Below are 27603 nucleotides of genomic sequence, written 5' to 3'. Positions count from 1 at the left end.
GCTGGTCTCGAACTCTTGGGCCCATGCAATCCTCCACCTTGGCCTCCCAAAGTGCTGGGATTACAGGCGTGAGTGAGCCACGTGGAGCCTGGCCAAACCATTTTTAAGGGTACAATTCAGCAGTGTTAAGTATGTTCACGTTACCTTTAATTGGCATCGCCTAATGACCAATGTCTTGAGCCCCTTCTCATGTGATCGCTGCTATTGGGCCACACTCCCTATGGCGGCACTGTTCAGGACACTGCCTGCCTGTTTTCACTGGGTTGCAGGTTAGACCTCAGAGTGACTGGTAAGGGCCATGCGCGCCCCCTGTAGGCTCTGGGGGACAGGCCCCAGGAGCCCGCACACTTACTGCTTCTTGGTGGCGGGGAGGAAGCCCACCATCTCCATGGCCTGCTTGAGCCTCTCAAAGTCATGCTTCAGGTCCTCCCCATCTTCAATCTTCAAGTTATGCTGGAAAACAAAGGCGTGGGTACTCTGGGCATTCCTGGGCCAGCAAGGGTGGCGTGCCAGAGTGATTTTGGCTGGAGCTGGTGGGGCAGGGCCCCAGGACCAGGGGAATGAATGGGTTCTTTTAATGCTGCCTTCTGGGAGCGGGTTCGGGGGCCAGGGCAGGCTGCCTCTGACTTCCCGGCTGTACATAAACAGCTTGAGGCCGGGAACAGAGGTGGCGTTTGTGGATCGGGCTTGAGGCTGTTTACCTGGTTGAGGTAGAAATAATCTTCAGGCTGCTTGAGCTGAAATTCTTGGCGCTCTTCCTCGCTGACCCCAAGTAACAAATAATAAAACACATGGTAGTTCCTACAGGTCAAAATTGGGAGGAAAATAGTTGTTTTTGGAGGCCAAGTAATAGCTACTCTGCAAACCACTACTAACACGGCTTTGGGGAGCACACCTCAAATATGTACAAATTTAAAACAGTAAGTCAGTTCTTACTATGTCTTAAAAAAACAAAACAAAACAAATGAGTGTCGTGAGCAAGTAGATTTCTGGAGGATTGGAGGTGGGTGGGTGTACATCTCACTTATTTGTCAATCAGAAATGTTTCTTTCTTTCTTTTTTTTTTTTTTTTGAGATAGGGTCTTGCTCTGTTACTCAGGCTGGAGTGCAGTGGTGCAATCACAGCTCACTGCAGCCTCGACCTCCTGGGTTCAAGTGATCCTCCCAGCTCAGCCTCCTGAGTAGCTGGGACTACAGGTGTGTGTCACCATGCCCAGCTAATTTTTTTTTTTTTGGTCTTTTTTGTAGAGATGGGATTTTGCCATGTTGCCCAGGCTGGTCTCGAACTCCTGGGTTCATGTGATCCTGCCGCTTAGGCCTCCCAAAGTGCTGGGATTACAGGTGTGAGCCACTGCTCCAGGCCTTTCTTTTTTTTTTTTTTAAAAGAGACAAGGACTCTACCCGGGCGTGGTGGTGCATGCCTGTAATTCCAGCTACTCGGGAGGCTGAGGCATGAGAGTCGCCTCAGGCATGAGAATCGCTTGAATCCAGGAGGCGGAGGTTGCAGTGAGCTGGGATCACACCACTGCACTCTAGCCTGGGTGACAGAGCAAGACTCTGACTCAAACAAACAAACAAAAACAAACACAAACAAACAAACAAACCAAAAAAAACCCAACCAACCAAACAAAAACAGAGACAAGGACTTGCTCGGTTGCCCAGGCTGAAGTGTGGTGTCTAGCTCACTGCAGCCTCAACCTCCTGGGCTCAGGCGATCCTCCCGCCTAGGCCTCCTGAATAGTTGGGACTACAGGCACATGCTACCATGCTTGAGAAATGTTTCCAATCTAAGTATATTTTGTGCAGACATCTGAGCACATACTGGGGATAAAACCTCCAGGGAGGCACACAAAGGTGGCTTGGGAGGTATGAGGACAAAGTGTGAGGCCACAGGGGCAGGTCTGGGGAGAAGATGGATGGGCAGGCCCTGCTCCTGTGAGAGCCTCCACGGCCTCCCCCAGAATTCCTCCGACCTCAGGACATTTGCTTTGCTTCTCTCCTCTGTAGGAGGAAACGTAGACATGGCGTGGCATTCCGAGATTCCTGTGAAAACGTTCTCCTACCTCTCATCCTTCTCCTGAGACACCAGGCGAGACTTTTCAAGCAGATATTTCTCGACGACAGCTCTGTCATTAAGAGAAAAACAGAAAGAATAAAACATTACATGTTAGTATTGTGTTAATATTGAGTTTTTTTTTTTTTTGAGATGGAGTCTCGCTCTGTTGTTCAGGCTGGAGTACAACGGCACAATCTCGGCTCACTGCAACCTCTGCCTCTCAGGTTCAAGCGATTCTCTTGCCTCGGCCCCCAGAGTGGTTGGTTGGAACTACAGGCATGTGCCACCACACCTGGCTAATTTTTGTATTTTTATTAGAGGCGGGGTTTTGCCATGTTGGCCAGGCTGATCTCGAACTCTTGACCTATGTCAAGTGATCTGCATGCCTTGGCCTCCCAAAGTGCGGGATTACAGGCATGAGCCACCGCGCCTGGTCAATATTTGTTACTCACTGTCTTTTTTATTCTAGCCACCCTAGTGGGTGAGCAGTGGTATGTCCTTGTGGGTTTTTTTCTTTTTTTTGCGATGGAGTCTTACTCTGTTGCCCAGGCTGGAGTGCAATGACGTGATTTCTACTCACTGCAACCTCCACCTCCTGAGTTCAAGCAATTCTCCTGCCTCAGCCTCCTGAGTAGCTGGGATTACAGGCATGTGCCACCATACCTGGCTAATTTTGTATTTTTAGTAGAGATGGGGTTTCTCCATGTTGGTCAGGCTGGTCTCGAACTCCTGACCTCAGGTGATCCACCTGCCTCAGCCTCCCAATATGCTGGAATTATAGGCATGAGCCACTGCACCCAGCATTCGTTTTGACGCAGGATCTTGCTCTGTTGTGCAGGCTGGAGTGCAGTAGCACGATAATGGCTCAGTGCAGCCTTGTCCTCCTGGGCTCAAGTGATCTTCCCACCTCAACCTCCCGAGTGGCTGGGACTACAGGCTAGTTTTTGTAGTTTTTGCAGAGATGGGATTTCGTGATGTTGTCCAGGCTGGTCTGTAACTCCTGACCTCAAGTGATCTACATATCTCAGCCTCCTGAAGTGTTGGGATTACAGGCGTGAGCCATGCATCTAGCCTGTAACTGTGGTTTGGATTTGCATTTCCCTGATGACCAATGATGTTGAATATCTCATGTGCTTGCTGGCCATTCATAGCTCTTCTCTGATGAAGTATACATTGACGTCTTTTGCGGTTTTCTTATTGGGTGTTGGTCCTATTACTGAGCTGTAAATGCTCTTTCTATATTCTAGATGCAAGTCCTTTGCTGGTTCTGATTTGCAGGTACCTTCTCTGGGTCTGGGGATTCCTTTCCAATTTTGTCACAGTGTCCTTGGAAGGACAGGGGTCTGTGATACCCATCAATACTTGGTTGTATCCATATGGTCTGGTGTTCTGCCGTTTATTGATCATTTTCTTTCTTTCTTTTTTTTTTTTTTTTGAGACGGAGTTTTGCTCTCGTTGCCGAGGCTGGAGTGCAATGGCGTGATCTCGGCTCACTGCAACCTCCGCCTCCTGGGTTCAAGCAATTCTCCTGCCTCAGCCTTCCAGTAGCTGGGATTACAGGCGCCCACCACCACGCCCAGTTAATTTTTGTATTTTTAGTAGAGACAGGTTTCACCATGTTGGCCAGGCTGGTCTCAAACTCCTGACCTCAGGTGATCCACCTGCCTTGGCCTCCCAAAGTGCTGGGATTAGAGGCGTGAGCCACTGCGCCCGGCCTTACCAATCATTTTCTCTGTGCCAAGCAGTTAAAGTGTTTCCTCCAAATTAAGTTCTCAGAGGTCCCTCAGGAGGCACCTGGCATCATGTGGGACCTTGAGTCTGAGGGTGCCAGCACAGGGACTGGGGTGTCTCTGCAGCCCCAAATATCTCTCAATGCTAAAAGTAGTGGCAGTGAATGTGTTTTCGAGGAAAAATGTGTTCTAGGCATCATTTGATGTATTTCTCAGGGACTCCTCTTCCATACTGGGGCAGGCACGGTGGCTCCTGAGGAGTGGACAAGGAGCCAAGGCTTGGTGAGACTATGTGCTGCCCAGGGCCCCTGTGGGAAGAGGGTGGCCTGGTGGGATCCTTCGCACCAGCTGGGGCTGGCTAAGTCTGGTGGGGCCGGTCTATCACAGGGTCCGCCATCACCAGACGTGTGAGCTCACTGGGGCCTCCAGATCACCCTCATCTGAGCCCATCCTGTTATGCAGGAGACATAGCTGGTGCCCAAGAAGTGGCAGGGCCAGGGGACAGCACGAGGTTCCCAATTCAGGGTCTGCTGAACGCCTGTGTCTCCAGCACAGCAGTCTTTTTTTTTTTTTTGAGACGGAGTCTCACTCTGCCACCCAGGCTGGGGTGCAGTGGCATGATCTGGGCTCACTGCAACCTCTGCCTCCATGTTCAAGTGATTCTCCTGCCTCAGCTTCCTGAGTAGCTGGGATTATAGGCATGAGCCACCACACCCAGCTAATTTTGTTATTTTTAGTAGAGATGGGGTTTCACCATGTTGGCCAGGCTGGTCTTGAACTCCTGGCCTCAGGTGATCCACCGCGTCAGTCCCCCAAAGTGCTGGGATTACAGGCGTGAGCCACCGCGCCCAGCCCAAGACAGCAGTCTTTTGTCTGCAGGCTCACATAGGGACACACACGATGCACAGGTGGCTTCTGATGGCCCAGCCTGGGTCCTCTCTTCTTTCAAACAGGAGAAAAAAATGTTTCCTTCTATTCCTTTGCCGGGCTAGTAACCAGTTTCAGCACCTTCCTGCATTCCTGGGGAGGGAGGCTGTGCCCGTTTCTAGAAGGAAACTCATGTTTCAATCTCAGCCTGTGGCCGATTCTCTGTGCTGCATCTGCAGGTCTGGCAGAGGACGTGGCCCCATGGTGGCAGGATGGCAGAGCCAGCACACTGGGTGTCTGGCATCAAAATGTCGCTTGACCGATGATGGCCCCTTCCCTTCCCCAATCATTTTCAAGGCCTGGGCCTAAAAAAGGGGTCTTATAGGGACCCAGGGCTCCTCCAGCACTGAGTCCTTGAACACACAGGAAGCTGCAGCCTCATAAATTGGGGAACTGGGTGGGGAGGCTTGGACTGTGCCTGACCCTTGGCCTTGGTGGGAATGGCATGGAGAAGTGTCACCTGCCTGAAAGTGGGCAAAAGCAGAACCGGTCTGAGCCGGCTCTTTGTGTGATCGCTGCGGCCATTCTTGGGATAGGAAGTGCACCTCCCTCCCTGGGGCGAGGATGGCCACAGTCCTGAGGTTGTGGGTGGAGGCAGGACTCCCTTTCCTGAATCCAAGGCCACAGATACGACTTTCCAAAGCTGGTCTGGGAGACCTGGCCACGGAGGGCCACTGGTCCTGAATATGATGGGAGCCTGGGGAAGGTCGGGGAGGCTAAACCATTTAGCTATGGGCTGGGCCAGGCCAGCCCTTCTGGTGTCTGGTCCAATGGTGGGCCCTGGAAGTTATGTCTCCTGGAACCTGGGGATGTGACTTTATCTGGAAAAAGGGAGCTGGGCGCAGTGGCTCATGCCTGTAATCCCCAGAGCTTTGGGGGGCCAAGGTGGAAGGATCGCTTGAGGCCAGGAGTTCAAGACCAGCCTGGACAACATAGTGGGACCCCGTCTCTACAGAATAAAAATAAAAAATTAGCCAGGTGTGGCGGTGTGCACCTGTAGTCCCAGCTACTCAGGAGGCTGACGCAGGAGGATCGCTTGACTCTAGGAGTTCAAGGCTGCAGTGAGCCATAATCATGCCATTGTACTCTAGCCTGGGCAACAAAGTAAGGCCCTGTCTCAAAACATAAAAAAGGATCTTTGCAGAGGCCATTAAGTTAAAGACCTCAGGATCATCCTCAATAATCCAGGAGGGCCCTAAATCCGATGACAAATGTCCTTATAAGAGAAGAGGGGGTCGGGCGTGGTGGCTCACACCTGTAATCCCAGCACTTGGGGAGGCCGAGGCAGGCGGATCACTTGAGGCCAGGAGTTTGAGACCAACCTGGCCAACACAGTGAGGCCCTGTCTTTACTAAAAATACAAAAATCAGCTGGGTGTGGTGGCATATTCCTATAATCCCAGCTACTTGGGAGACTGCGGCACAAGAATTGCTTGAGCCTGGGAGGCGGAGGTTGCAGTGAGCAGAGATAGTACCACTGCACTCCAGCCTGGGCGACAGGGTGAGATTCCGTCTCCAAAAAATAAAAAAATAAAAAAATAGAAAGAGGAGAGACACATGCCACCTGAAGACAGAGGCAGAGATGGGAGTAATGTGGCCACGAGCCAAGGGAGCCACCAGAAGCTGGAGGAGGTAGCCAGGCTCTTTCCCTAGAGACTCCAGAAGGAACCAGCCCTGTGGACACCTTGATATCTGACTTCTGGCCTCTGGGATGATAAGAGAATAATTCCTGTTGCTTCAGCCATACGGTTTGTCATACACTGTTATGGCAGTCCCTCCTAGGAAATGCATACAGAGATAATGTCGGAAAGGGGGTGGTGCCCATGCGGAGGTCAAGCCTGCAGTGTCTGTCCAGAGCCAGCTGGACACCCAGACAAGACAAGGAGGCAGCTTAGCTTCTCCCCAAGGGAGGCATGGAACTGTAGCAACAGTATCTGTGCCATCTTCCCAACAAGGTACCCTGAATGCTTCCTGTGGGTCAAAATCTCTGCAATGTGGCAGATAGGATCGTGCAAAAGACGGACCCACGGGAAGAAAAAGAAAACAAAAGATAAGAGGTGGGGACCTTTGTGCACTGCTGGTGGGAAGGTAAAATGGTGTGGCTTCCATGGGAAACAGTATGGTGGCTTCTTAAAAAATTAAATGGCCAGGCGCAGTGGCTCACGCCTGTAATCCCAACACTTTGGGAGGCCAAGGCAGGCAGATCACCTGAGGTCGGGAGTTCGAGACCAGCCTGACCAACACTGAGAAACCCCATCTCTACTAAAAATACAAAATTAGCCGAGTGTGGTGGCGCATGCCTGTAATCCCAGCTACTCGAGAAGCTGAGGCAGGAGAATCACTTGAACCCAGGAGACAGAGGTTGTGGTGAGCCAAGATCGCGCCATTGTACTCCAGCCTGGGCAATAAGAGCGAAACTGTGTCTCAAAAAAAAAAAAAAAAAAAAAATTAAACATAGTGTCTGGGCGCAGTGGCTCACACTTGTAATTTCTGGATCACAGGCATGCACCACCACGCCCAGCTAATTTTTTTGTTTGTTTGTTTGGTTGGTTGTTGGGTTTTTTTTTTTTTTTTGAGATGGACTTTTGCTCGTCACCCAGGCTGGAGTGCAGTGGCCTGATCTTGGCTCACTGCAACCTCCGCCTCCTGGGTTCAAGCGATTCTCCTGCTTCAGCCTCCCGAGTAGCTGGGATTACAGGCGCCTGCCATCATGCCCGGCTAATTTTTGTATTTTTAGTAGAGATGGGGGTTTCACCATGTTGGACAGGCTGGTCTTGAACTCCCGACTTCAGGTGATCCACCCACCTCGGCCTCCCAAAGTGCTGGGATTATAGGTGTGAGCCACCACGCCTGGCCTTATGTTGTGTATTTTAACCCCCAAAATATGAAGTGAAAAAGGTGGGGTCTTCATGGAGAGGTCAGGGCCTGGAAGACAGGTGGGACAAGTGGCTGTTCCAGGTGTCTCTGATGAACCGGGTACACCCATATGGGCAGGTGGTAGGAGTTGGGGGGCCATTGACTGCCTTGTGGGGGCTGAGGCCGAGGGACCAGAGCAGCCCCTGACATTTGTCAAGGGCCACTCACCCACACCACTGCCTACTGGAGCCTGGGCACTGGGAAAAAGGAATGAAGCTAGAGGCAGAAGGTTCAGGAGAACAATATGCCTGTTTGTATCTTGAATATGAACCATCAGTTGAAATGATCATCAGTCAGGTTCAGACAGACAAAATCCTGGGACCTTTACAAATCCCATTGACATAGCAGCCCCTCACATGAGAATCTATAGTTAGGGGGGGATCCCTGTGAGTATCCAGGCCTTGGACCCTCTCAGATGCCATCTAAGTACTCATCCACCCATCAATGGATCCATGGATCCACTGATCAAGCCCATCCAATTCCATCCAATTTACCCATGAATCTATCCATTCGCTAATTGACACATCCACAAATCTACCCATTTATTCATCCACCTACCCATGAATCTACTCATCCATCTATGAATAATCCATGTATCTCTCCATCCATGAATCCATCCACCCATGAATCCATCTATCTATCCATCCATCCACCCATCCACACACCCACAAATCTACCCATTTATTCATCCACCTACCTATGATTCTATCCATTCACTTGTAAATCCATCCACCCAAGAATCCATCTATCCAGCCACCTGTGAATCCACTCACCCATAAATCCATCCACCCACCCATCCATCCATCCATCCATCCATCCATGAATCTATCCATTCACCTGTTCATTATATGAATCTACCCATCTATTCATTCACCTACCCATGAATCTACCCATCCGTGATGGATGGATTCATGAGTGTATGGGTAGATCCACTCATGAATGCATCCATCCACCCATGAATCTACTCCCCCATGAATCAATCCATCGATCCATCCATCCATCCATCCATCCATCCATCCATCCATCCATCCATCCACCCACCCATTCATCAATCTATTCATCCATCCACTCATGAATCCATTCACCCAAGAATTCATCTATCCATCCATTCAGCCATCCATGCATGAATCCATCCATCCATCCATCCATAAATCTGTCCATCCATCTATGTGCAAATCCATTCACCCATGAATCCATCTGTCTGTCTAACCATCCATCCATCCATCCATCCATCCATCCATCCATCCATCATCCACCCATCCATCCATCCCCTCATGAGTCCATCCACCCACCCACCCTTCAGTATTTCCATGCACGACCACCTCACTTTGCAGCTCTGTACCTGTCATTTTCTGGCTAAAGGAGCACAAGTTTGGCAAAGGCCAGAGTCCGCATCCCCACTGCCTGTGACACCCCCAAGACCTACCAAATTAGAAACTTTATCAAGACAGGAAATGGGCTGGGCTGTCCTTGCCTGTTCTCAGTAAAGCCCACTACCTCTAGCCACGTCCCCCAGCCCCTGCCCACATTTCCTACTTCAACCTACTGTTCCAGACCTTCACCTCAAAGACTTAAAAATCACACTCGCTCTCCTGTACAAAGCATAAACATCCACACAGCCATGATCTCCACATCTCACTCCCATGTGTGTGTCAGGAAGCAACCATGCGTGGGGCCAGCTCCCACCAGTGGGGACCCCAGGGACACCTCACCCTCTCACGATGCCACTCTCTAGGTAGCTGACTTGGATGAATTTCCCAAACCGGCTGGAGTTGTTGTTGTGGGCTGTCTTGGCGTTTCCAAAAGCCTGCAAGGAAATCAAAAGCAGGTTTCAGATCAGGAGGGTGGAATTTCTTTTTCTTTTTCTTTTTTTTTCCTCTCATTTTACACTGTGCTTTTATATTTTGTATTGTTCAATTTATCTATTTTTTCTCTTGGAGACAGTCTTGCTCTGTCACCTGGGCTGGAGTGAAGTGGCACAATCTTGGCTCACTGCAACCTCTGCCTCCCGGGTTCAAGCAATTCTCATGCCTCAGCCTCCTGAGTAGCTGGGACTACAGATGCGCGCTACCATGCTGGCTAATTTTTGTATTTTAGTAGAGACGGGGTTTCACCATGTTGTCCAGGCTGACCTAGAACTCCTGAGTTCAGGCAATCTGCCCGCCTCAGCCTCCCAAAGTGCATGAGTCACTGTGCCCAGTCTCTATTTTTTCTTTTTCTTTCTTTTTTTTTTTTTTTTTTGAGATGGAGTCTTGCTCTGTTGCCTTGGCTGGAGTGCAGGGGCGCGATCTCAGCTCACTGCAACCACTGTCTCCCGAGTTCAAGCGATTCTCCTGGCTCAGCCTCCCAAGTGGCTGGGATTACAGGCGCACGCTGCCACGCCTGGCCAATTTTTTGTATTTTTAGTACAGACGGGGTTTCACTGTGTTGCCCAGTCTGGTCTCGAACTCCTGAGCTCAGACAATCCGCCCACCTTGGCCTCCCAAAGTGCTGGGATTACAGGCGTGAGCCACCACCCCTGGTATCTTATTTTTTCTTTAACTGTTCCTGCAAAGTAGGGCTACCCAGTAAGCAGAGAGTAGCTCATTTTCTTTCACTCTTCTTTTTTTTGTTTGAGACAGGGTCACACAATGTCACCCAGGCTGGAGTGCAGTGTTGCGATCTTGGCTCACTGCAACCTCTGCCTCCCAGGCTGCAGCGATCCGCCTGTCTCAGCCTCCTGAGCAGCTGGGACCACAGGCATGCACCACCACGCCTGGCTAATTTTTTGTAGAGATGGGGTTTTGCCATGTTGCCCAGGCTGGTCTGGAACTCCTGAGCTTAAGTGATCCACCCGCCTCGGTCTCCCTAAGTGCTGGAATTACAGGCATGAGCCATCATGCCCAGACTTGGTTTATTTAATTAATATTTTCTAGATTGTGACATAATTTGCAAAAACTTCATTTTATTTGTTGTCTAAATAAACTTTATTTTTTAACCTTTTAATATTATTTTTGAGATGGGGTCTCGCTCTGTTGCCCAGGCTGGAGTGTAGTGGCATGATCTCAGCTCACTGCAACCTCTGTCTCCCAGGCTCAAGGGATCCTTCTGCCTCAGCCTCCCAAGTAGCTGCGACCACAGGCATGCACCACCATGCCTAGCCTTAACTTTTAAGGTTTTGGGGTACACACGCAGGTTTGTTAAGTAGGTAAACTTGTATCACAGGCATTTGCTGTATAGATTATTTTGTCACCCAGGTACTAAGCCTAGTATCCAACAGTTATTTTTTCTTTTTCTTTTCTTTTTTGAGACAGAGTCTTGCCCTGTTGCCCAGGCTGGGGTGCAGTGGCACGATCTCGGCTCACTGCAACCTCCACCTCCCAGGTTCAAGCGATTCTCCTGCCTCAGCCTCCCAAATAGCTGGGAATACAGGCGCGTGCCACCATGCCCAGCTAATTTTTGTATTTGTAGTAGAGACGGGGTTTCACCACGTTGGCCAGGATGGTCTCGATCTCTTGACCTCATGATCCGCCTGCCCTGGCCTCTCAAAGTGCTGGGATTTACAGGCGTGAGCCACAGTGCCTGGCCCCAATAGTATTTTTTCTGCTCCTCTCCCTCCTCCCACCCTCCAGGAGGCCCCACTGTCTGCTCTTCCCCTCTGTGTGTCCATGTGTTCTCACCATTTAGCTCCCACTAGAAAGTGAGAACATGCAATATTAGGTGTTCTCTTCCTGTGTTAGTTTGCTAAGGATAATGGGCTCCAGCGAGGATGGAGCTTCTATAGGCCTCAGCCTGGAGCCCTGGGCCTCCCTCCTTCTCGGCTTTGAGGACACTCACTTGTCCCCAAGAGAGTAGGCTATAAGTCACTTAGAAGCCCAGATAAGACCTGGAAAATACAGAGGTGTATAGCCAAGGCCCATTCCAACATTTCACTCTTTATCTCTGTGTCTGAGGTTGTGTGTGGTGCTCAAGTTTTTTTTTTTTTTTTTTTTTTTTTTGAAACAGAGTCTTGTTCTGTTGCCAGGCTGGGGTACAATGGCACGATCTCAGCTCACGGCAATCTCCACCTCCCGGGTTCAAGCGATTCTCGTGCCTCACCTTCCCGGGTAGCTGGGATTACAGGTGCGCACCACCATGTCTGGCTAACTTTTGCATTTTTAGTAGAGACGGGGTTTTCCCATGTTGTCCAGGCTGGTCTCGAACTCCTGACCTCAGATGATCTGCCCGCCTTGGCCTCCCAAAGTACTGGGATTACAGGCATGAGCCATCATGCCTGGCCAGTGTTCAAGTTTTAAGTCTCTGACATTAAAAATGGCAATTGCCTGAATTCTTTTCAGTTGTAACCATTCATCTGATAGGGTAAACCACACCCTGTGGGCCAAATCTGGTCTGATGCTTGTTTTTTTAATCGCCTGCGAGCCAAGAATGGTTTTCACATTTGTAAATGGTGAAACAAGGAACAAACAAACAAACAAAAACCCAAAGAAGAATATTCCCTGACGTGAAAAACCTCTTCACATTTCAGCGTCCATCAATGAAGTTTTATCGGTACATGCCAGGCTCATTCAATTGTGTTGCAACAGAGACTACCATCTAGTCTGCGAAGGTGCAAATATTGCCTATCGGGCTCTTTGTGGCAGGAGTTTTGGGCTGATCTGGACTCTGGGCTCACTGCTGGACACAAGGCAGGGTATGTGGAAGGTCCCTTGAGGAGCCCTAAAGTTTGGTGGGAAGATAAGTGGGTTCACAGAGCAATTAAAAAAAATTGGCGTAAAACATGACATACAATTAACCTTCTTAAAGTGTACAATTCAGTGGCATTTAGTACATTCACAATGTTGTGCAGCCATCGCCTTTACCTGGTTCCAGAACATTCTGATCCCCCGAAAAGGAGACTGTCCCCATCAGCAGTCCCTCCCCATTTCCCTCCCCTAGTCCCTGACAACCACCAATCTGCTTCCTGTCTCTATGGATTTGCCTGTTCTGGGTATCTCAGGTCAATGAGGTCATACACTTATGGCCTGTTGTGTCTGGCTGCCGCTTCTTTTTTCTTTTTTTTTTTTTTTAAGAGGCAGGGTCTTGCTGTCGCCCAGTGGTGTAATCATAGCTCACTGCAAGCCTCGACGTCGTGGGCTCAAGCAATCCTCCTGCCTCAGCCTCCCAAGTAGCTGGGACCACAGGTGCATGCCACCATGCTTGGCTAATTTTTAAAATTTTCTGTAGAGACCGCATCTCTCTAAGTTGCCCAGGCTGGTCTTGAACTCCCGGCCTCAAGCGATCCTTCCACCTCGGCCTCCCAAAGGGCTGTGATGACAGGCACGGTGGCTCACCTGTAATCAATGTTTCATTCCTTTTTCACAGGACAATCTTTTTGCTCTGTACTGAGGAGTCCACACATACAGGGAAGTGTGTGCAGTGCAGGGAGTGTGCAGGGGTCCCCTCTGGGGCCTTCCATGTAACCATCACCTGGATGAAGATGGGGGACACCTACACTCTGTCCAGATTCCTGGGGTGCCCCCTTCCCATGAGGGACTTACTGCTCCAGAGTGGTTAAGACGGAGCCCTGGGGGAACTTGAGGCAGGGAAGGTGCCTGGGGCAGGACAGAGAAGCTGAGAAGAGGTGGTGGCTGGGGGAAGGTGGCGGCTCTTTCGTTTAGGGAGAAAGAAGATGGGGTGAGGCCAGCAGGATGCGGGCTGTAAGGCCTTGTAGATGAGAGAGAGGCGGCAGAGCTGGTCCTGGGGCCTGGTGTTCCACTGTCCCAGTCCTTGTGACCGCTAGGTTTGGGGAAGAGGTGACATGGCAAGGGGAGGGCACAGGGGCAGGGGGCACGCCCTGCAGTCACATGTGGAAAGTTTGGCAGCAGTGATGCTCCCGTTTGAGAGGCTGGGCCGCCCAGGGAGGATAGGAGAGAGCGAGGCCACAGTGTGAAGGAAGTGGCAAGGCCATTGCCAAGGTCCCATTGTAGGGGGTGGGGTAGGTGGTGGCCAAGCACACCAGGGAGGCGGAAACCGGAGACACAATGACACAGAGAGACAGGATCTTCCTGAAGGCCTCATTCCACAGGGGGATGGATACTGGTTGTTATGGACTTCATGTCTGTGTCCCTCACACAATTTTTTTTTTTTTTCTGAGACAGGGTCTTGCTCTGTTGCCCAGGCTGGAGTGCAATGGTGTGATCTCGGCTCACTGCAACCTCCACCTCCTGGGTTCAAGTGATTCTCGTGCTTCAGCCTCCTGAGTAGCTGGGATTACAGGTGTGTGCCACTGCGCTCGGCTAATTTTTGGTATTTTTAGTAGAGATGGGGTTTTACCATGTTGGCCAGGCTGGTCTCGAACTCCTGACCCCAAGTGATCTCCTTGCCTTGGCCTCCCAAAGTGCTGGGATTACAGGCTTGAGTCACCATGCCTGGCCCCCGATAAACTTTATAGGTTGAAATCTAACCCTGGCCGGGCACGGTGGCTCACGCCTGTAATCCCAGCACTTTGGGAGGCCAAGGCAAGGAGATCACTTGGGGTCAGGAGTTTGAGACCAGCCTGACCAATATGGAGAAACCCTGTCTCTACTAAAAATACAAAATTAGCCGGGCATGGTGGTACATGCCTGTAATCCCAGCTACTCAGGAGGCTGAGGCAGGAGAAGCGCTTGAACCCGGGAGGCGGAGGTTGCGGTGAGCCGAGATCGTGCCATTGCACTCCAGCCTGGGCAATAAGAGTGAACTCCATCTCAAAAAAAAAAAAAAAAAAAGAAAAAAAAAAGAAATCTAACCCTAAGGTGATAGGTTGAGGAGGTGAGGTCTTTGGGAGGTGATGAGGTCACTTACATGGGGCCCTCATGAATGGGATTAGTGCCCTTATAGAACAGAACCCCAGAGAGTACCCTCACTCCTTCCACCGTGTGAGGACATGGGAGAAAACACCATCAATGAACCAAGAAGAGGGCCTTCACCTGACACCAAATCTGCCAGAGCCTTGACCTTGGACTTCTCACTTTCAGAACTGTGAGAATATATTTGTTGTTTCAGCCACCTGGTCTACATGGTACAGTCATGCACTGCACAGCAATGACCATCAACGATGGACCACATATATGACGGTGGTCCCATAAGATTATAATACTGTACTCTTACTGTACTGTTTCTATATTTCCATCCGTGCATCCATCCATCCACCCATCCATCCATCCATCCAATCATTTTTTCTTTTTTTTTTGAGACAGAGTTTCACTCTTGTTGCCCAGGCTGGAGTGCAATGGCGTGATCTCAGCTCACCACAACCTCCTCCTCCCGGGCTCAAGTGATTCCCCTGCCTCAGCATCCCGAATAGCTGGGATTACAGGCATGCACCACCACACCCGGCTAATTTTGTATTTTTAGTAGAGATGGGGTTTCTCCATGTTGGTTGGGCTGGTCTCGAACTCCCAACCTCAGGTGATCCACCCGCCTCGGCCTCCCAAAGTGATGGAATTACAGGCGTGAGCCATCGTGCCCAGCCCCATCCATCCAATCTGTTTTTTTGAGACAGGGTCTCACTCTGTCGCCCAGGCTAGAGTGCAGTGGCATGATCATGGCTCACTGCAGCCTCAACCTCCAGAGCTCAAGGTGATCCTCCCGCCTCAAGCTCCCAGGTAGCTGAGACTACAGGCATGTGTCAGCACACCTGGCTTATTTTCTTGTAGAGAAGAGGTTTCACTGTGTTGCCCAGGCCAGTCTCAAACTCCTGGGCTCAAGCAATCTGCATACTTTGGCCTCTCAAAGTGTTGAGATTACAGGTGTGAGCCAAAGTAGCCAGCCTATCTATCTATTTAGAGACAGAATTTTGGTCTGTCGCCCAGGCTGGAGTGCGGTGGTGTGATCTTGGCTCACTGCGGCCTCGACCTCCTGAGTTCAAGCGATTTTCCTGCCTAGGCCTTGCAAAGTGCTAGGATTACAGGAATGAGCCACCAGGCCTGGCCTATGTTTAGATACACAAATATTTACCATTGTGTTACAACTGCCCACAGTATTCAGTACAGTAACATGCTGTACAGGTTTGTAGCCTAGAAGTAATGGGTTATACCTATTTGTTTTTGCTTTTCTTGAGATCGAGTCTTACTCTGTTGCCCAGGCCGGAGTGCAGTGGCATAATCTCAGCTCACTGCAACCTCCACCTCCCAGGTTCAGGCTATCCTCCTGCCTCAGCCTCCAGAGTAACTGGGACTACAGGCGCGAGCCACCAAGCCCGACTAATTTTTGCATTTTCAAATAGAGACAGGGTTTCACCAGAGTTCGGGGCCAGGCTGGTATTGAACTCCTGACCTCAGATGATCCACCTGCCTTGGGCTCCCAAAGTGCTGGGATTACAGGCGTGAGCCACCGCACCTGGCCAGCTACATCTATTTGCATAGGTATAGCCTATTAGTGGTTATATATTAACACACCTATTAGTAGTATATAACCTACTAAACACCTACAGCCAAAGTGTGTAGTAGGTTATATCATCTAGGTTTGTGTAAGTTCATTCTAGGATGTTCGTGTGACCACGATATCACCCAATGACGCATTTCTCCCATAGTTAAGCAATGCGTAACCATATTCTGTGACAGTAGCCCAAACAGATTAAGACACTGGCTGACCACTGAGTGGAGGCTTTTGTGGGGCAGCCTGAACGGGGAAGTCCCATTAAAAATGCAACTGAGTGGCTGGGCGCAGTGGTCATGCCTGTAATCTCAGCACTTTGGGAGGCCAAGGCAGGAGGATGGCTTGAGGCCAGGAGTTCAAGACCAGCCTGGGCAACATGGCGAAACCCCAAATCTAGAAAAAATTTAAAAAATTAGCCAGGTATGCAACAATCCCTTTACTGGGCATATACCCAAAGGATTATAAATCATTCTGTGATAGAGATACATGCACACGTATGTTTACTGCGGCACTATTCACAATAGCAAAGACTCAGAACCAACCCAAATGTCCATCAGTGATAGACTGGATTAAGAAAATGTGGCACATATACACTATGGAATACTATGCAGCCATAAAAAAGGATGAGTTCATGTCCTTTGCAGGGACATGGATGAAGCTGGAAACCATCATTCTCAGCAAACTATCACAAGATCAGAAAACCAAACACCACATGTTCTCACTCATAAATGGGAGTTGAACAATGAGAACACATGGACACAGGGAGGGGAACATCACACACCGGGGCCTGTAGGGGGTGGGGGGCTAGGAGAGGGATAACATTAGGAGAAATACCTAATGTAGGTGACGGGTTGATGGGTGCAGCAAACCACCATGGCATGTGTATACCTACGTAACGAAACTGCACGTTCTGCACATGTATCCCAGAACTTAAAGTATTTAAAAAAAAAAAAGCCAGGTATGGTGGTGGGTGCCTGTAGTTCCAGTTACTTTGGAGGCTGAGGTGGGAGGATTGCTTCAGCCCAGGAGGTTGAGGCTGCAGCTGCATTTGCGCCCCTGCACTCCAGCCTCGGCGACAGAGCGAGACTCTGTTTCAAAAAAAAAAAAAAAAAAAGGATCTGACCATGGGAGGCCCAGATACTCCCTTGGAGAAGGCTCCATTCAGCTGCAAAGCCTCAGGCAGAGCTTGAAGCCCGGACAGTTGCTGTGGCTGGACCCATGTGCGGGTCACACTACTCAAGGAGCTGGCTGTTTGGGTCATGGGACAAGGAAACAGGGAGGAGCTCAAGATCATGGGGCACGGAGCCAAGCAGGAAGGTGATAAGGAGGGGGCCCCAGAGAGAGATGACCTGGTCCTCTACAGAGAAGGGGGTCCGGGAAGTAGCCGGGTGCTTTTGGTGGGGGCGGACTGGGTCGCCACATGAGCCTTGCTCACCTGTTGTTGTTGCTGTTTTTCTTTTTTGAGACAGGGAGACAGGGTCTCACTCTGTCGCCCAGACTGGAGTTTAAGTGGTGCGACCATAGCTCACTGCAGCCTCAACCTCAACCCCCAGGGTCAGGCGAGCCTCCCATTTCTGTCTCTTAAGGAGCTGAGACCACAGGTATGTATCACCGCACCTGGCTTTTTTTTTTTTTTGAGACAGTTTGCTCTGGTTGCCCAGGCTGGAGTGCAATGGCACAATCTTGGCTCACTGCAACTTCCGCCTCCTGGATTCAAGCAATTCTCCTGCCTCAGCCTCCCGAGTAGCTGGGATTATAGGCACGTGCCATCACCCCAGCTAATTTTGTATTTTTAGTAGAGACGGGGTTTCTCCATGTTGGTCAGGCTGGTCTTGAACTTCTGACCTCAGGTAATCTGCCCGCCTCGGCTTCCCAAAGTGCTGGGATTACAGGCGTGAGCCTCTGTGCCTGGCCTAATTTTAAAAATTATTTTTGTCGACACGAATCTTACTGTGTTACCCAGGTTGGTCTGGGGCTCCTGGACTCAAGCAATCCCTCCATCTCAGCCTCCCAAAGTGCTGAGATTACAGGTGTGAGCCACTGGGCCCGGTATGACCTGTTGAACTTTGAAACAGTCTCTGGAGGGTCTGATGAAACCCAGGGGGCTCGTCGGTGGGCGGGAACCACCAAGGGCTCTGCTGGTGAAGTTGACTTTCCTGGGTGCCTATGGGACTTTTTGAGGGTGAACCATCCTGTGTGATGGGGGTGTTCTGTGCACTACACGGTGTTGAACAGCATCCCTGGCCTCCACCTACCCGATGCCATCTGGGATAACCAAAGAATGTCCCCAGAGATCGGCAAATCACCCCGGCTGCGGAGCACTGATGTACACAGACGGAAATAAAAGGGGTTGCAGGGCTGGGTAGTCGGGGCTCACTGGTCCCTTTGTCCCTTCCATAGGTTCCCATATGTGCTGCATTCTAGGTGCTGAGGGGTCCCTGCGGTCTTTCTAGGTTTCATTTCCAGCTCTCCAGAGGGTAGCTGGAGAACTGTTTTTTGTTGTTATTTGGAGTGAAACCCCCAGTCTCGAGGCACTGACTCGTCTCCTTGGATGCTCACGGGACCCTGCAGGGCCATAGTCTGGAGCTCACGCAGGAAATCAGCTTCAGCCTGGGGCCCGGTGCCTGGGCCTAGGCCCTCCTCCTTGCTCCCTGCCTGACAGCACGAAGCCCAGCCTCACCTATGTGGTCCCACGACCAGACTCTCCTCCCCAGTCAACCTCAATTCAAAGAGATCTGTCAGGGAAACCCTAAAATAACGTCCCAGGAAGGGGCTCAGAAAGCTTCCCTGCTTAACTATGAGCAGATGGCGAAGGGGTGGGGTGGGGGGGACAGTCCTGTTGGTGGCCCTGGGGTGTCTGCAGCAGGAAACGGGTCTCTCTCTGAGTCAGGGTCCCCGTAGTACCTCGGTGTAAAGCCTGGTCTGTGGCAGAGGTGCCCCAGAAATGTACATTCGTACCTTAAAGAGCCACAGTGCTCACTTTAAACCCAGGGGACAAGTCTCTGCAGTGACTTCTAATATCACAGCCAGGCCTGGTGTCTTGGGAACGTAACACAGGGAATGCCTTGGGATATGAGGGGCCCCTCCCACCACCGTGGCTGCCCAAGGGCTGGCTTTCTGGTTCTGCGATTACCCGATTACCCCGTGCACCAATTATCCATGCATAGAGGCTGCTCCCAGGCCCGGTGACCTCACGCGTCTGGTATGCGGTCTCAGCACACTGCGACTTTTCAAAGCCCATCTAAAAATATCCGGTTGGTGCTATTATACATCCGAGGGGGAAGTGCGGCCCAGCGATCGCAGCGAGGGGTGCTATTGTGTTGCTGCTTGGCTGGGCTGGCCGGGGGCTCGCACGGTCTCAAAGCACAAGGGTGGCTGGTGTGCCTGGAGTATCATGTGGGGTCCAGGGTGGACAGAAGGGAGGAAGTGGGACCCCGGTGTCAGCAACTATGCGATATAATCTGGCACACGCACCGGGAAGGCGGATGCCATGGTCCCCCCAGGCTATAAAACCCACAGCGCTGGACTCACTCAAAACCAAAAAACGCCTCTCCTTTAACAGAAACACATTTTTTTTCTTTTATAATATAAAAAACATGTTTCTAATATAAGTTGTAAACTTTGGAAAAAAATTATCTCACTAGGTCTAGCAATCCCACTTCTGGGTATATATCCAAAGGAAATGACATCAGTACGTGGAAGAAATGCTTGCATTCTCATGTTCATTTCAGCACTAATCACAATAGCCAAGACATGTGTGCATCAACAGATGAATGAATAGGCTGGGTTCAGTGGCTCACTCCTGTAATCCTAGCACTTTGGGAGGCCGGAGTGGGCAGATCACTTGAGGTCAGGAGTTCGAGACCAGCCTGGCCAACATGGCGAAACCCCGTCTCTACTAAAAATACAAAAATTAGCCGGGTGTGGTGGTGCATGCCTGTAATCCCAACTACCTGGGAGGCTGAGGCAGGAGAATCGTCTGAACCCAGGAGGTGGAGGTTGCAGTGAGCCAAGATCGTGCTACTGCACTCCGACCTGAGCAACAAAGCAAGACTCTGTCTCGAAAAAAACAAAAAACCCCACAGATGAACGGATAAAGAAACTGTGGTTTATATACACCATGGAATAGTATTTGGCCATAAAAAAGGAGATCCTGGCTGAGCATGGTGGCTCACACCTGTAATTCCAGCACTTTGGGAGGCCAAGGTGGGCAGATCACTTGAGGACAGTTCGACACCACCTGGTTAACGTGGTAAAATCTCATCTCTACTAGAATAGAAAAATCAGCTGGGCGTGTTCGTGGGCTCCTATAATCCCAGCTACAGGGGAGGCTGAGACACGAAAATCGCTTGAAACTGAGAGGCAGAGGTTGCACTGAGCTGAGATCGCACCACTGCACTCTGGCCTGGGTGACAGAGCGAGTCTGTCTCAAAACAAAAAAAACAAAAAAAACAAAAAAAAACGAAAAAAAAAAAAAAAGAGAGAGATCCTGTCATTTGCAACAACATGGATGAAGCTGAGGGATACTATGTTAATACGCCAGGCACAGAAAGGCAAATACTGCATGATCTCACTCGTGTAGAATTTTTAAAAGTTGAACTCATAGTGGGAAAGGGGGGGAGAGGAGTGAGGGTTGAAAAGTTACCTATTGGATACAGTGTTCACCATTTGAGTGATGGGTATTTTAGAAGCCCAACCCTAACCATTACCCAATATATCCCTGTAACAGACTACACATGTACCCCCAGTCCAAAAAAAAACTCATAGAAGTAGAAAGCAGGCCAGGCGTGGTGGCTCACGCCTGTAATCCCAGCACTTTGGGAGGCCGAGGCGGGCAGATCACGAGGTCAGGAGATCGAGATCATCCTGGCTAACACGGTGAAACCCCGTCTCTACTAAAAAATACAAAAAATTAGCCGGGCGTGGTGGCGGGTGCCTATAGTCCCAGCTACTCGGGAGGCCGAGGCAGGAGAATGGTGTGAACCTGGGAGGCGGAGCTTGCAGTGAGCCGAGATGGCGCCACTGCACTCCAGCCTGGGTGACAGAGCGAGACCTCCACCTCAGAAAAAAAAGAAGTAGAAAAGTAGGGCTGGTGCTGTGGCTGACGCCTATAATCCCCCAGCACTTTGGGAGGCAGAGATGGGAGGATCGCTTGAGGCCAGGAGTCTGAGAGACCAGCCTGGGCAACATAGTGACACCCCATCTTTACAAAAAATAAAAAGTTAGCTAGGTGTGGTGGGACACACCTGTTGTCCCAGATACTCAGGAGGCTGAGGCAGAAGGATCGCTTAGGCCCAGGAAGTCGAGGCTGCAGTGAACTGTGATTGCACCACTGCACTCCAGCCTGGGTGACAGAGCGAGACCCTGTCTCAAAAAAACGGAAGTAGAAAGTAGAATACTGGTTACCGGGGGTGGGGGCAGGGTTGAGGAGATGCTGGTCAAAGGATATAAACTTCAATTAGAGAGGAGGAATAAATTCAAGCAATCTATTGTATAACATGGTGACTGTAAATATTTTTGTATTTTGAAAATTCCTAAGAGAGTAGATTTTAAGTGTTTTCATCACAAAACATGTTGAGTATGTCAGGTAACGCGTATGTTAATTAGCTCCATTGACCCTTTCCACAATGTATACGTATTTCAAAATGTCATGTTGTACATCATGAATATATACAACTTTCATCAATTAGAAATAAAATAGGCCGGGCGCAGTCGCTTACGCCTGTAATGCCAGCACTTTGGGAGGCTGAGACAGGCGGATCACAAGGTCAGGACATCGAGACCATCCTGGCTAACATGGTGAAACCCTGTCGCTACTAAAAATACAAAAAATTAGCCGGGCGTAGTGGCGGCGCCTGTAGTCCCAGCTACTCGGGAGGTTGAGGCAGGAGAATGGCACGAACCTGGGAGGTGGAGCTTGCAGTGAGCCGAGATCATGCCACTGCACTCCAGCCTGGTGACAGAGTGAGACTCCGTCTCAAAAATAAATAAATAAATAAATAAATAAATAAAAAATAAGGCCTGGCGCTGTGGCTCACACCTGTAATTCCACCACTTCGGAAGCCAAGGTGGGTGGATCACTTGAGGTCAGGAGTTCAAGACCAGCCTGGCCAACATGGTGAAACCCCATCTCTACTAAAAATACAAAAATTAGCTGGGTGTGGTGGTGGCGCCTGTAGTCCCAGCTACTCGGGAGGTTGAGGCAGGAGAATGGCACGAACCTGGGAGGTGGAGCTTGCAGTGAGCCGAGATTGCGCCACTGCACTTCAGCCTGGGCGACAGAGCGAGACTCCGTCTCAAAAAAAAAAAAAAAAAAAAAATAATAATAATAATAAATAAATAACTAAATAAGAAATAAAATAAGGCCTGGCACTGTCGTTCACACCTGTAATTCCACCACTTTGGAAGCCAAGGTGGGTGGATCACTTGAGGTCAGGAGTTCAAGACCAGCCTGGCCAACATGGTGGAACCCCGTCTCTACTACAAATAACAAAAATTAGCCGGGCGTGGTGGCACAAGCCTGTAGTCCCTCCTACTTGGGAGGCTGAGGCAAGAGAATTGCTTGAACCCAGGAGGTGGAGGTTGCAGTGAGTCAAGATCGCACCACTGCACTCCAGGCTGGGTGACAGAACAAGACTCTGTCTCAAAAAAAAAAAAAAAAAAAAAAAAAAAAAAAAAGAAATAAAATAAGCCAGGCACAGTGGCTCACACCTGTAATCCCAGCACTTTGGGAGGCCAAGGCAGGAGATCACTTGAGCCCAGGAAGTTCAAGAGCAGCCGTGAGATCCTGTGTCTACAAAAAAGAAAAAATTAGCCAGGCGTGGTGATGCATGCCTGTAGTCCCAGCTACTCAGGGGGCTGAAATGGGAGGATCACTTGAGCCCAGGAGGTTGAGGCTGCAGTGAGCCATGATTGTGCCATTACACTCTAGCCTAGACGACAGAGTGAGACCCTGTTCCCCGCCCCACCCCCCAAAAAAATTAAAGAAAAAATTTAAAAACCTCATGAAAAGCACAGAAGAAAGAAATCCATAAAGCTATTGGTCATAATTCAGCTTCCCCCCAGTCACGGTTTCTAGGTAAAACTAACGCAGAGGCAGTCTTGCCTCTTCCTCTGACAGGGCTGGCCTAGGTGTGGGCCCAGTGGGGATGCCATGTGCCCACCAGGGACATTGAGGGCTGGAAGAAGTCTGGCCGCCTTCCAAACGCCCCTGCCTTTGAGATTCTTCTTCTGGGCAATTTAAAAAGGTTTCTTGAATTGAGAAAGTTAGAGAAGAATTATTCAGTAGGGCCAGGCACAGTGGCTCACGCCTGTAATCCCAGCACTTTGGGAGGCTGAGGCGGGCAGATCACCTGAGGTCAGGAGTTCAAGACCAGCCTGGCCAACACGGTGAAACCCCGTCTCTACGAAAAATACAAAAATTAGCCGGGCATGGTGGCGTGCGCCTGTAGTCCCAGCTACTTGGGAAGCTGAGGCAGAAGAATCGCTTGAATGCGGGAGGCAGAGGTTGTAGTGAGCCGAGATCATGCCACTGCACTTCAGCCTGGGTGACAGAGCGAGACTCCGTCTCAAAAAAGGATTATTCAATGGTACTCATTAACACATGGGCAGGATGCCTTTATTCCCACTGCTGTGATGGGGCCTTCCAGTGGGGGAGAATGATTGGGCTCAAATCTGAATATGGCTTGGGCAAGTGGGACTTTATAACCAAGGAGCAGGGTGGGGGTCAGTGGATGGAAAATTACTAAGAGGAAACACTGAGCATACAGCAGTTTCTAGCTAAACCGACCTAACAGGATTCTTGCTGAAGACAGGCCAGGGTGATCAGATAGTACCTGGGGTATGGGGGAAGATACGGAGCCCGATCAGACATCAAGGGTGATCAGCTCTCAAGGGCAGAGGGTTCCTGTTAAACTGACTTAGCAGGGTCTCAGCTGAAACTGGATTTTATAAAGAAGTGCACAGATGGGACTGGGACAAGGTTCAGGAGTCTAATGTTCGGTCAAGCAGAGAATCTTTGAAAAGAGACATCCAGGGTTGAACGTCCTATGTAGGCAAAAATTCTAGATTTTTTTTTTTTTTTTTTTGAGACCAAGTCTTGCTCTGTCACCCAGGCCAGAATGCAGTGGCTCACTGCAACCTCCGCCCCCCAGGTTCAAGCGATCCTCCCGCCTCAGCCTCCTGAGTAGTGGGGAGTACAGGTGTGCACCACCATGCCTGGTTAATTTTTTTTTTTTTTTTTGAGACGGAGTCTCGCTCTGTCACCCAGGCTGGAGTGCAGTGGCGCGATCTCGGCTCACTCCAAGCTCTGCCTCCTGGGTTCACGCCATTCTCCTGCCTCAGCCTCCCGAGTAGCTGGGACTACAGGCGCCCACCACCGCGCCCGGCTAATTTTTTGTATTTTTTTTAGTAGAGACAGGGTTTCACTGTGTTAGCCAGGATGGTCTACGATCTCCTGACCTTGTGATCCGCCTGCCTCGGCCTCCCAAAGTGCTGGGATTACAGGCGTGAGCCACCGTGCCTGGCCAATGCCCGGCTAATTTTTGTACTGGTAGTAGAGACGGGGTCTTGCTATGTTGGCCAGGCCGGTCTCGAACTCCAGTCCTCAAGTGATTCACCCGCCTCAGCCTCCCAAAGTGCTGGGATTACAGGTGTGAGCCACTGTGCCTGGCCAAAAATTCTAGATCTTCTATCTAAAGGATGGCTCTCCTCTTGGTTGGAATGCCTGGTAACATTTTAGGGAGGCCAGGCAGGTGGCTCACATCTATGATCCAAGCACTTTGGGAGGCCAAGGCAGGAGGATCGCGTGAGGCCATGGATTCAGGACCAGCTGGGCAACATAGCAAGACTCTGTCTCTTAAAGAAAAATAATTGAAAAGTTCACCAGGTCTGGTGGTACACACTTGTAGTCCCAGCTACTTAGGAGGCTGAGGGAGAGGGATTGCTTGAGTCCAGGAGGTCGAGGCTACAGTGAGCTATGATTGCACCACTGCACTCCAGCCTGGGCAACAGAGTTAGAACCCATCTAAAAACAAACAAACAAACCAAAAAACCAAAAAAACCATTCTCCCTAAAACATTTTAGGGAGAACAGTGACTATGACATATCATGACCTGTGGTGAGGAGTGGCCCACTAGGGGCATATGCTGTGGGATTCGAGACTCCCTCTTCAACTCGCATTCCTTTAAGAGGCAGACCTGCCATCCCCATTTCAGACGAGGAAACAGAAGTGCTGAAAGGTCTGCCGCCCTCCCTGAAGTCCAAGAGCAGGAGGCTGATGCGTCCGTGGCTCCCCTCCTGGCCCATGCCCTGCCCACCTGCCCTGACACGTTTGGTTACGTTTAGCCACAGCTCAGGTGTCTCGGCCTCTGGGAGCCTCCCTGGACCTGCCTGGACAGAGTGGGCTGCTCACTTCCCGGAGCCTTGATGCTGTTTCTTTTTGTTGTTGTTGTTGTTGTTGAAACTGTCTCGCTCTGTCGCCCAAGCTGGAGTGCAGTGGCACGATCTTGGCTCACTGCAGCCTCCACCTCCCGGGCTCCAGTGATTCTCCTGTCTCAGCCTCCAGAGTAGCTGCAACTACAGGAGCCCGCCACCAAGCCCAGCTAATTTTATTGTATTTGTAGTTGAGACGGGGTTTCACCTCGTTGGCCAGGCTGGTCTCGAACTCCTGAGCTCAGGCAATCCACCTGCCTCAGCCTCCCAAAGTGCTGGGATCGCAGGTGTGAGCCACCATGCCCGGTCCCTTGATGCTGTTTCTTCCTCCCTCTGCAACACCACCTCTGGGTGAAGCCTCCACTCCCCTGCTCAGGCCATGAGCCACTCAGAACTTCTGATCTCCCCTGTCCCGTCAAGGCCATGCAGGCACTGAGATGAAGGAGTGACCGGTATGGCCAAGAGAGGCTGCGGCTGGAGAAAGAACATCTGCAAATATCGAGCCACCACAGAGCCTAAAGAAAGGGGCTGAAAGAGGGAGATTGTCCCCTTGCTTTTTGGTTTGCAAAAGTCCTCTCTCCTTCTAGCTGGGTAAGGTGGAGACCACCACATGACACTGGCCAGGGCCTGGCAGCCAGCTTGGACCTCCTGTTATTTCTTTCCTGTATTCTCCAAGTTCCTAGCAGAACTTTCTACCTGAAACAGCACTCGGCCCGAGGCCACGGAGTAGGTGACGCCCACCTGGGGACACTGACAGCAGTCAGACCCAGACGAGAGCTGTGACCCTGAGCGCCGGTGGCTCAAGCCGGTAGGCGGAGGCCACATCCCAAGGCTGTGCCAGGCCCTCATGGACACAGGAGCCCTATGGGCAGTGCCCTGTCCCAGGACGCCTGAGGGGCCAGGGGGTTCTGCTCTGCCAGGTCTGCCAAGCAAACAGCCATGGGGCAGCCACTGGGAGCTGGGGCTGTGCTTCATGGAAATGCCAGGGAAATAAACCCCCAGGTCCTCATGGGGCTGCAGGCTATTTCTTTTAGTGAGACAAGGTCTTGCTTTGTCACCCAGGCTAGAGTACAGTGGTGTGATCCTAGCTCACTGCAGCCTCAAACTCCTGGGCTTAAGTGATCCTCCCGCCTCAGACTCTCAAGTAGCTGGGACCACCGGCGCATACCACTGTGCCTTGCTAATTAAAAAAAAAAAAAATTTTTTTTCAGTATAGATAGGGTCTTGCTATGTTGCCCAGGGTGGCCTTGAACTCCTGGGCTCAAGTGATTCTCCTGCCTCGGCCTCCCAAAAAGCTGGGATTACAGGCTTGAGCCACCATGACTAGCCAGGTTGCAGGCTACTTCTGCTGAGACACTTTGCAAGATTCAGTGGATCCTGGTGGCCAGGGGGAGGGTTGGAGGCTCAAGGCTACTGCTGGGCAATTTGGGCAAATTAGTTCACGGCTCTTGGATTTCAGATTTCTCTCCTGTAAGGTAAGGTTTTGGAAAAATCCCTGCCTTAGCAGATGGAGGATTAAGCGGGATTTTCTGTGTGAATCAGGGGCCAGTAAACTTGTTCTGCGAAGGGGCAGGTGGTGAATATTTTTGGCTCTGTCTGCTGTCACCGCTCAGCTCTGCCAATGTGGCAGGAAAGCGGTCACAGACAAACAGGTAGGGGCATGGGTGTGGCTACATGGAGGACACCCTCCTGGTACCAGTGATCTCTACCGGGGGTCTGCAAAGTGCGGCCAGCCACCTATTACTGTACAGCCTACGTTCTAGGGACAGTTTTCACATTTTAAAAATGCTTAGGGGGCTGGGTGTGGTGGCTCACACATATAATCCCAGCATTTTGGGAGGCCAAGGAGGGCGGATCACTTGAGGTCAGGAGTTCATGACCAGCCTGGCCAACGTGGTGAAACTCCGTCTCTACCAAAATACAAAAGAAATTAGCCGGGTGTGGTGGTGGGCACCTGTAGTCCTAGCTACTCGGGAGGCTGAGGCAGGAGAATTGCTTGAACCTGGGAGGCGAAGGTTGCAGTGAGCCAAGATTGCACCACTGCACTCCAGCCTGGGCGACAGAGCAAGATTCCAACTGGAAAAAAAAAATGCTTAGGGGAGAAAAAAAGTCAAAAAATTGGCCGGGCATGGTGGATCATGCCTGTAATTCCAGCACTTTGGAAGGC

General features: G+C 50.7%; 1 protein-coding gene across 3 annotated transcripts in view; it reads right to left on the bottom strand.

Moving 5' to 3' along the window:
* The window catches only part of MYO9B (myosin IXB), a 139036-nt gene that overhangs the window by 60068 nt on the left and 51365 nt on the right, over positions 1 to 27603 (bottom strand). For all 3 annotated transcript variants that reach the window (XM_063599999.1, XM_063599998.1, XM_063600000.1), the window contains exons 3-6: positions 9341 to 9435; positions 2064 to 2126; positions 702 to 801; positions 353 to 453 (exon numbers count right to left, since the gene is read on the bottom strand). In XM_063599999.1, coding sequence (XP_063456069.1) covers positions 353 to 453; positions 702 to 801; positions 2064 to 2126; positions 9341 to 9435 — 359 coding nt within the window. The remainder of the gene's footprint in view (positions 1 to 352; positions 454 to 701; positions 802 to 2063; positions 2127 to 9340; positions 9436 to 27603) is intronic.

The sequence above is a fragment of the Pan paniscus genome, chromosome 20 (assembly GCF_029289425.2).
Source record: "Pan paniscus chromosome 20, NHGRI_mPanPan1-v2.0_pri, whole genome shotgun sequence".
NCBI classification, from domain to species: Eukaryota; Metazoa; Chordata; class Mammalia; order Primates; family Hominidae; genus Pan; species Pan paniscus.
Note: the sequence above shows the minus strand (reverse complement) of the source record. Positions and strands in the feature narration are given on the sequence as shown.